The sequence below is a fragment of the Cololabis saira genome, chromosome 21 (genome assembly GCF_033807715.1).
Source record: "Cololabis saira isolate AMF1-May2022 chromosome 21, fColSai1.1, whole genome shotgun sequence".
NCBI lineage: Eukaryota > Metazoa > Chordata > Actinopteri > Beloniformes > Belonidae > Cololabis > Cololabis saira.
Window position 1 is genome coordinate 22743051 of NC_084607.1, and position 10169 is coordinate 22753219.

General features: G+C 39.1%; 1 protein-coding gene across 2 annotated transcripts; it reads left to right on the forward strand.

The window, feature by feature from the left end:
- Window positions 1-636: 636 nt before the first annotated feature.
- Window positions 637-10007, forward strand: gtpbp1 (GTP binding protein 1). Of its 2 annotated transcripts, XM_061711823.1 has the most exons (14): window positions 637-951; window positions 3280-3391; window positions 3493-3673; window positions 3966-4149; window positions 4585-4749; window positions 5000-5123; window positions 5289-5403; window positions 5492-5636; window positions 5740-5922; window positions 6973-7108; window positions 7267-7445; window positions 8367-8528; window positions 8822-8872; window positions 9066-10007. In XM_061711823.1, exons 1-14 carry the CDS (start codon window positions 757-759, stop codon window positions 9180-9182), a joined length of 2049 nt encoding a protein of 682 aa, XP_061567807.1. In that variant the 5' UTR covers window positions 637-756; the 3' UTR covers window positions 9183-10007. The 2 variants fall into 2 exon arrangements, with proteins under 2 accessions (XP_061567807.1, XP_061567808.1); XM_061711824.1 differs by lacking the exon at window positions 8822-8872.
- The last annotated feature ends 162 nt before the right edge of the window (window positions 10008-10169 follow it).

Genomic DNA, 10169 nt, shown 5'->3' on the forward strand with positions numbered 1-10169 from the left:
AAAAAGTGGCAAAATGAGTGGAACAAAGAAAGTAAAGGGCGGTATCTTTTTAAGAATAAACCATTAGTTGGGAATGCAGGATCAGGCGGGCGGAACAGGACCGAGGAAAGAGTAATGACAAGATTGAGGAATGGGCATACTGGGCTGAATAGATCTCTATTTTTAATTAAAAAACATAATACAGGAAAGTGTGAACATTGTGGAGAGGAGGAAACAGTGGACCATGTTCTATTAGACTGCAACAAATATATAACAGAGAGAGATGTGTTAAAGCAGGAAATAAGAAAGCTAGGGGAAGTCAATATCATAAATATATTACGGAAATCTTCAGGTGATGAGTGCTGGAAAAAGCTAATACATTTTTTAAAATCAACTAGATTAATGAATAGGATATAAGGCCGGGTTATTTGATTTAAGTGAATTTGGTTGTTTTGTTTTGTTTGTTTGTTTTGTTTGTTTTGATTTATTTATTTATTTATTTATTATTTTGTTTGGTTTGTAGTGTTTGACATACATTCATTTTTAGAGATCGGTTAGATACCTAGTCCATATTCCAGATCAGTGGGTGGCGGTAATGCACCCGAAAGCTGTTTGCCAACCGCCAATAAAACTAAGAGAAGAAGAAGAAGAAGCGGTATTAGTTGACAACAACCGTAAACGTGTCGAGCTCGCGGTTCGCGCCTCTGCGTGTTTGTTTGCAGGTCGTTATCACAACAATTTACACGTCCTGCAATCTAGTACAAAGTTGGAGCGGCGATGGCATCCCCGGCAGCGGCACAGGAGCCCGGCCTGAGCCCGGGCTGCGCGCCCCTCGCTGACGCGCTGGTCCCGGCCAGCATGTTCGCCCCGGAGCGGGGCGGCTGCGGGGAGGACAGCGGGGATGAGAGCTGCGAGGACGGGGACGCGCTCAACGGCGAGTCCGAGGATCGAGCCATCGACTTCACCAGCAAGGTAGCGGGCCAGGCCCTGCGATGAATGAATGAGCATATGTGTGCGTTTCTCTGAGGCTGGGGTCTGATTGTGCGACACTGCACGCTGATGCACGGTGCAAGTAATGAGTCACATTTGTACCACAGTGTTTCACACCGCTCGGGACTGCTTTTACTGGCGTTTAATGGAATAGTTAGCCTTTCTGTGGCTAACGCTAGCGCCAGCTGACATCAGCTGCACAGACAGGACCTTTGCAGCAGCTGCTGCTCCACACTACCACATACAATAATAATAATAATATAATAATAATATACATATCTGGGGGAATGGCAACCAGAACACACCCTGCAAACCTGGAATATTTCAGACTTGTCACAGTTTTATAACCTTATATATATATATATATATATATATATATATATATATATATATATATATATATATATATATATATATATATTAGGGGTGGGGACGATATGGGTAACTCACAATTCAATACTGTGGCGATATGGCCCACAATAACGATAATATCACGATACACGATATCTACGATATTTGATATATTGTAAAAAATATCATCAACGATATATCACGATATATGTGAAAAATACACATAAAAAGGAAAACGTCTGTAGTTATTTATTTATTCAATGCCAAAACTTCATACAATGTGCAAAGAAAGTACATTTGTATAGAGCCTCACTGCCTCCTAGGCTTGTAAATGTAAACACTACAGCTGGACGAATTAATGTGCATGAACAATAGTGCGGTGACAACCGCGTAAATCCGTTATGTGTGTTGTAATAAAATATCCTTATTTCCGTCAGTTTATCGTTTATTTATTGCGACAGAGAGCGCAACAATATATTGCAATATCCATTTTTTTCCCCCACCACTTATATATATATATATATATATATATATATATATATATATATATATATATATATATATATATATATATATATATATATATATATATATATGTATATATATGTATATATATATATGTGTATATATACATATATATATATATATATATATGTATATGTATTATGTGTATGTATGTGTACGTGTGTGTATATATATTTTTATTTATATATTTATACATATACATATATATAGCATACATACTGATAAAACAGAACAATTGAATGTTTTCAGTATACCAGCATCATCAGGCTGTTTGCCTCTTGCGAAATATTCAAAAAGTTTTGTTAAGCATCAAGAATCATTAAATCATTAAAGCAACAGTTTTAACCTGATGTAACCCATGGTATTTGCATGCAAGAGACAGAGAACAATCAGCTTACTTCCTGGAAGAGTCAAATTACACTTTGTAAGGGTGTTTTATGTTCCATAAACAAATTGCAAAGAGTTGCATCAGATGGCAGTACTCTGTTGACCATTGGCTCCTGTCAGTTTAATCAGTTTGTTCACGTGCTATATCAGTTTTCTGATATTCTATAACTTTATCAATAACCCTATGGTTTTATACTTACCTAGATGCTTTTAATGACATTACCGTTTATAGAATAGAATAGAATACAATATATAGATGTATTATAGGTGCATTGTTACACAATGACACTGAATTTTTGTGTTTCTGAAGTGCTTTGAATTTACATCAGAGTAATGTTATTGTTACAACACAATTATAAACCGAGGACACATGTGCATTCATAATCTTGATATCAAAATAACCAAATTCACAGCTTCATTCAAGGATCATGATTATTTTCTTCTTTTTATAATGACCTGCATGGAAAAATTAAAGGCTTTTTGTTCCTTTTAGTTTCAATGAAATAACATACTTTCACAGCATGTAGTAAATTTGGTGGCAAGAACCATGTTTTGGTCTCATTTTACTAGTAATAGTAATCTACAGATTGTTAATATTGATGACATTAGTTGTGATATTAATATGTCAAATCCATGAAATTGAAATTACCCGGTAATATACAGCTCAATGCCATGTTTACTGTGATACTCCTGTTGCACTGGAGGGTTTTGGGTCCATATCAGTTGGAATAATGGTACTTGGTAATAAGTAACATTACCATATCTCGTGGGAAAACAACCATCTGTGTATGAAAATGCAAAGAACAGCTTTTGAACACACCATTCCCTTCATATTTTCTCTCTTGCTGATATCTGGAATATGAATCCTGTCTGTAAAAAAAAATAAAAAGTTGGGCATTAATAAAACTCTGGTTCACTGATATTATATAGAGGGCAACCAAATCTGATACATTGACATTTGTTATATTTTTTTATTACCGGTATCATTATTTTCAAAAGTAAAATGTTTTCCCTTTCTTTATTTTCCTTCTCTCTGGATTCCAAAAGCTGGCACTTGTGAGCCCCAATGGAGAGCAGTACGACTCTTTACTTCGGCAGCTTCGGGACAGAATGGAGGAGGGCTGTGGAGAGACCATATATGTGGTTGGGATGGGCTCTGGTGAGAAACAAACATTCCCTCTATAAAGTCTAAAGAAACAGTAAGGTGTAGATGATTTTCTTCTTTTTAATCGCTCTATTCGCTCTGTAAAATCTCGCTAGATGGTGGTGACTGGGGTCTAAATGAGAACGATATGGAGGCGTCTGTAGCAACTGTTCACTCCATGTGTGAGCAGCTGGACGCTGACCTTATACCTCTACGAGACCGCAACGAGGCTGCCGGGTTGGTGCGGGACTATCTGATCCGGAGACGTGTGGGCGAACTGGATTTTTTGGAAGTCAGGTTAGTAGCCAGGCCATCGCAGTTACAGCCCAGAAGTGGATTTCTCTTTGTGATTTGGATTGATTCTGTAATTCACTGATGTCATATTGGAAGGATAACACCACTTAAAAAAAAAAACAAAATAAAATTCAACCCTTTTAAGTTTTTATCCGTATTGGTTAACAGCGTATATATATTGGAATTGAATTGGAACAACAACAAAAAAGAGTGCAACTCTTTTTCTTTTTTTTGCTTTTTAATCATCGAAAATAATGCTGTTCAAATTATATTTTGATACTCTTCTGTCCCTCAGGGTTGCCGTGGTGGGCAATGTTGATGCCGGTAAGAGTACTTTGCTTGGAGTGTTGACACATGGGGAGCTGGATAATGGCAGGGGCTTTGCCCGCCAGAAGCTTTTCAGGCACAAACACGAGATGGAGAGTGGCAGGACCAGCAGCGTGGGCAACGACATCCTGGGGTTCGACCAGGAAGGACAGGTGAGCGCTAGCCAGGTGGCAGAAAGCAGTCGCCTTCCAGTTATCATGTTAGTAAGAACAGTACAACTAAAAGGATAAATGGTTTTGATGTTGGTTCCCATGATTCATAATTGCGCTGTACGATGGATTGCCATAAAAAAAAAAATCAGGTGTAGTTCTATAAGAGGAGGAAAAAGGCCAGTTAATTCTAATGTGTAGCATTCAGATGAAGAAAGACGGTGCCAGTAAATGTGGAATGTGATACATCTGTCATACAGGGTTCAGGATGTTAAGATAAACTCCTTTTTACGTGACATGAGGATGGTGCCCAAGTGTAATTTTGTCTACGTCCATCGTCTAGTTCTGTTTAGTAGTTGAAGTGTATGGTTTTACTTGCTATCCTATGTTTATATGCTATCTAGATATGGTTTATGATACATGCATGTCTGTGTACAGGTGGTGAACAAACCAGACAGTCACGGAGGAAGCTTGGACTGGACCAAAATCTGTGAGAAGTCCTCGAAAGTCATTACCTTCATAGACCTGGCTGGCCATGAGAAGTACCTGAAGACCACAGTGTTTGGGATGACTGGACACCTTCCCGACTTCTGTATGCTCATGGTTAGTAAGGGGGAGGGGCTATGGTTGTTGGTAAGCGGTGGAAATTTGTGTCCCTCATAGAAAACTATTATTATATGTTGCAGTCTGTATTAATGAAACATTTCAGGGATTACAGTGATGAGCTCTGAATTTAACACACACTTGTTTTATTACTTAATATTGGCTTAGACACAGTAGATTTCCACATAAAAGAAGTCAACTTTGTAATGGATATATATAGATATAGTTTTGTCTTTCCCTGCCTTTCTAGGTTGGCAGTAATGCGGGTATAGTGGGGATGACCAAAGAACACCTGGGTCTGGCTTTAGCTCTGAATGTGCCGGTGTTTGTTGTAGTAACAAAGATAGACATGTGTCCAGCCAACATCTTGCAAGGTCAGTTTTCTCCCATTATCATTTTTTTTAAAACACTTTTTACATTTTAAACAATATACAAAGGACTTTAAGTTAATTTCTTTGTTACTAATATCTAATATTACAAGGACGACCACTGACTCACTCACATTTGGTGCATTCAAGTGATCTTGCTTCTCTTAACAGAAACTTTGAAGCTCCTTCAGAGGTTACTGAAATCCCCCGGTTGCAGGAAGATCCCAGTTCTGGTCCAAAACAAGGATGATGTCATAGTTGCAGCTTCAAACTTCAGCTCAGAGAGGTGCTGAGTTTATCCAGGCCATGTGTGCAGCTAGAGTTTAAATACTTATGTGTAACCTGTTCTTTTGTTGTTGTTGTTGTTGTTTCAGGATGTGCCCCATCTTTCAGATTTCTAATGTCACCGGAGAGAACATGGACCTGCTGAAAATGTTTCTGAACCTGCTCTCCTCCAGGACATCCTACAGAGATGACCAGCCTGCAGAGTTTCAGATAGATGATACCTACTCTGTACCGGTACTGAGCACTGAAAGACTCATATCATGTACTTGGCTGTGAAAAAAAATCTCACCTTCAAAATGCTTAGCAAACTACTGGTGACATTCTATCCGTGTCTCAGGGAGTGGGAACGGTGGTATCGGGGACCACTTTACGTGGGCTCATACGTCTGAACGATACCATGCTGCTGGGGCCAGATCCTCTTGGGAGCTTCATTCCCATTGCTGTTAAATCAATCCACCGCAAGAGGATGCCTGTGAAGGAGGTTAGAGGTGGACAGACTGCCTCGTTTGCACTCAAAAAGGTAGGAAGGGAAACCTTACCTAAAGTATCTTCTAGTGCAGGGCTCGGCAACCCGCGGCTCTAGAGCCGCATGCGGCTGTTTAGCGCCGCCCTAGTGGCTCCTGGAGCTTTTTCAAAAATGTTTGACCTTTTTTTTTGTCTTTTTTTCTTCTTTTCCTCTTTTTTCTCCTTTTTTTCCTTTTTTCTCTTTTTTCTCCCCTTTTCCTTTCCTTTTTAATCTCGACATTTCGACTTTTTCTCGTAATTTCGACTTTTTTCTCGACATTTCGACTTTTTCTCGTAATTTTGAATTTCTTCTCGACATTTCGACTTTTTTCTCGACATTTCAAATTTTTTCTCGACATTTCGACTTTCTCGAAGTGCATAATGAAAAAAAAATCTTCCCCTAGTTATAACTAATATAGAAACATGCAGCATGTGTTGTACCTTCATTCTAAGACTTTTCATTTTTTTTGCGGCTCCAGACATATTTGTTTTTTGTGTTTTTGGTCCAATATGGCTCTTTCAACATTTTGTGTTGCCGACCCCTGTTCTAGTGGAAATGGTTGGATTTGCAAAGGCTTGACAGTCTTTAGGCTGTTAGGCTACTCATTACAATACTCATGATCCCCATGTCTGGTCCTCAGGGCCGCTGCACTGCATGTTTTTATCCCAGCTTTAACTAGAATCGAAGAATACTGCATTACTCATTCTGCAAGGTCTGAAAAGAAAACAATCTGGATTGTACAATAACAAATCAGAAACATTTGGGGTGATGTGGGAAATATTATTATCCCAGCTCTGTGTCATTGTGCATATGGAGCTGACTTCTGAAATGCCACTTAAAACTTTGCTTTAAACAAAAAAAAATTAAGAAAAACTTATTTTAATCTCGTCCATAGATGGCTTCAATGCCTCTTGGATCAAAGGCATTTGGGTTGCAGGATAACAGTGGAATTGAAAAGGACTATTCAGACTGTTATCTGCAACAAAAGCCAAAAGCCCGGCTCAGCAGTGAGGCTGCACAGTCTATCCTTCCATAACCTCTTATCTTTGTTCTGTCTTCCTAAAGATCAAGCGCTCATCCATAAGAAAAGGCATGGTGATGGTATCCCCTAAGTTAAACCCCCAGGCAACTTGGGAGTTTGAGGCAGAGATCCTTGTGCTGCATCATCCCACTACGATATCTCCCAGATACCAGGCAATGGGTGAGTAACAGTAACCACGATTTTGCTAAATAGATTTACAGAACTGTCTCTGACACCCGACAAGTTATTCACCTCTTTGGTTGCCCACTGTTAGAAAAACAATATGCATTAACTCATCTTCCACTTTTTGCAAATTCTCTCCCTCATTTTACAACCAGTCCACTGTGGCAGTATACGGCAGACAGCCACCATCCTGTCCATGAACAGAGACTGCTTACGAACAGGCGACAAAGCTTCCGTCCACTTCCGCTTCATCAAAACCCCCGAGTACCTGCACTGCGAACAGAGGCTGGTGTTCAGAGAGGGCCGCACCAAGGCTGTGGGGACAATCACTAAGGTGAACACATTGTTCGTTGGGATTTTAATGATTCGACCAGTGGTGGACAGTAACGGAGTAAATTTACTTGAGTACTGTACTTAAGTACATATCCAGAGGATTTGTACTTTACTTGAGTATTAGATTTCTTTGGTACTTATTACTCTTACTTGAATACATTTCCAAGACAAATATTTTTACTTTTACTCGAGTAAATTTCTAGGAAGGCTGAAGAGTACTTGTTACTTTCAGGTCTGCTCTTTTTCTTCTTCCCTAAAATCCTATTGGACACAAGCTGTTTTTGTCAAAGGAGGAGACCTATCAGTGCTCGCTCTCCACTGGGATGTACGTAAAGCGGAAATACGTCAAGCCTCCTCAAAATGATACCGCCAAAGTAGCCTGCGTTTGTCAAGACAGAGCCGCAACAATGGCTACGCCTGCGTCAGGAGAAGAAAGACAATCCGCTGAATCGTCTAAGTCTGATAATGAGCCGGACTCGGAGCAGGGACTTTCACAAAATCCTTGGCCGTATCTTAACTCAATGTTTGAGTTCGACCGAGTAAAAAACGAGGGCACAGAAAAACCACAGACAAAATAAAAAAATTTAATTAAATTAAAATTAAAAAATATAGTAATTTACTGATGTGGAAAATAAGAAATTTACTCTTACCCTTACTTTTACTTAAAGTAAATTTAAAAGCATTTACTTTTGGATACTTAAGTACCTTTAAAAGCAAGTACTTTTCTACTTTTACTTGTAACGGAGTAAATTTTGACCAGTAGTATTTGTATTCTTACTCAAGTACTGGGGTCGAGTACTCTGTCCACCTCTGGATTCGGCCCATTATGTTTAAAAGTAATACGGCTCCTAATGTGGTCTGAGAGGTTTATTCTCAATACACAAGAGTTTACTCCTCACGTATTGACTCACCTTCCTTCCAGCTGTTGCAGTCCACCAATAATATGCCATCAAACTCAAAACCCCCTCAAATCAAAATGCAGTCCACAAAGAAGACGCCACTCCGAAAAGAAGATGGTACCGTGGTAACTGGTGACGATGGAGCTACGATAGCACAGCCCCTGGGCCCAAACGCGTCACAACCGGTGAGTCAGTGAAAGATGTTCAAACATATTAACATTGTATAATAAAATACGCCACATGCGTCAAGTAGACGTGTTAAGAGTTTGTTGGAATTTCTCTTCTCTCTTTGAATACTTGTCCTGACATTCCTGATTCCTTAACTTCTGTGTCCTTTTATTTTCTTCACATTCAACATCCTATTTATCAACCTCTGCACTCTTTTCTTGTCTCGATTTATCCTCCTCCCCAACTCTGTCACATCACATTCCTCCTTGATCTTTTGTGTCTGCTTTGCTTGCGTGGCTGGCTTCCAAAGGGAGAGGGTGATGATGACCCTCAAATAAAAGAGGGCAACAAAGAGAACAAGGTAAAACGTGTTGATGAAACATAAGAACTGAAGTGTGGAGACCAAAATAGATGGTAAAGTCAAAAGCCTGGTATGGCAAAAAAATAAGGTTCAACTAGTTTACAGTTTTAAATATAGCTTTTAGAAAAATGAAATGTGAATGTCTTGTTTTGCAACAGCTAATCCAGACTTTGCACCGTCTGTCCTTTTGCAGCCAAAGTCTGGAGGTGGTGGAAGGAGAAGGGGCGGCCAGCGGCACAAAGGGAAGGGCCAGAACAGCAGCATGAACTCGACAGCAGCAGCCTCCTCAACAGGGACAGGAAACTGCTGAACTGCAGATAATCCCCTCGCTATCATTTCACCAACCGTCATTTCACATCAAAGATCGAGATGTTTGGAGCCAGACAAACTTACCCCTTCGCCTTTTGACACGAGGTCACGTTGTTTTTGTTTTCTGAAAGAATACACCTCTCATGCATTATCAAGTCTACTGCCTTTCACTACCAAAACTGGAAAGCAGTGTTGGTTTTGAGGTTTTCCTCACACGATGAGGATTCGTGTAATTTTATTTGTACCAGTGAAACCAGTCCTCAGGCTGCGGTGGAGGAATACCAGTAGCTTAAACAAGAAACAAGGATCCAGCCACAACATGAGCAGCTATAAGTTAAACTTCCTCTTACATTCCCTGTTTATTTGCAATGTTGTTCTATTTATACCGCAAATGTAAAATTGCTGTGGATTTGATTGGAAAGATGACATTTTTGCAAAATGTTTCATAATTACAAATGTAGCAGAGGGCACAGTGATTCAAAATCCTAGACAGATGGAAAATAAAACCTGTTATTTTATAATTATCAATTATTTATTTGGCATACACGCACATTTATTCCTAGATTACCAGAATCTATCTAATCTCACTTGTGCTCTTAGATTCAGTAGTTTCTGTCCAACTTCGTCAGTTCATGTACAAGCCTTATATCAGTAGTGTTTGTACAAATACTGCTCATAACTTGTTGCTTAAGCGGTTGTTGATTATAATGCAGTACTTGTTCCTCTAGTACTTATGCATTAATGCCTGTTGCTGTTTACATGTGACATTTTAAAAATCACATTGCAAAACAAAAAACATTGATATACAAACTAATAAACTTTTCAACAGTGCTGATTTCTGAATTTTTCTTTTCAAAAACTGTCTGAAATGTGTTTAAAATAGTTTTCAGCTTGGAATAATCTTTCAGACTTTTTCCTCTCTTCTATGTCTTTGTTTATTTAAAGTAGATTTAGAAATAGGAGTGTTGATGTCTCATATTTCACAGTT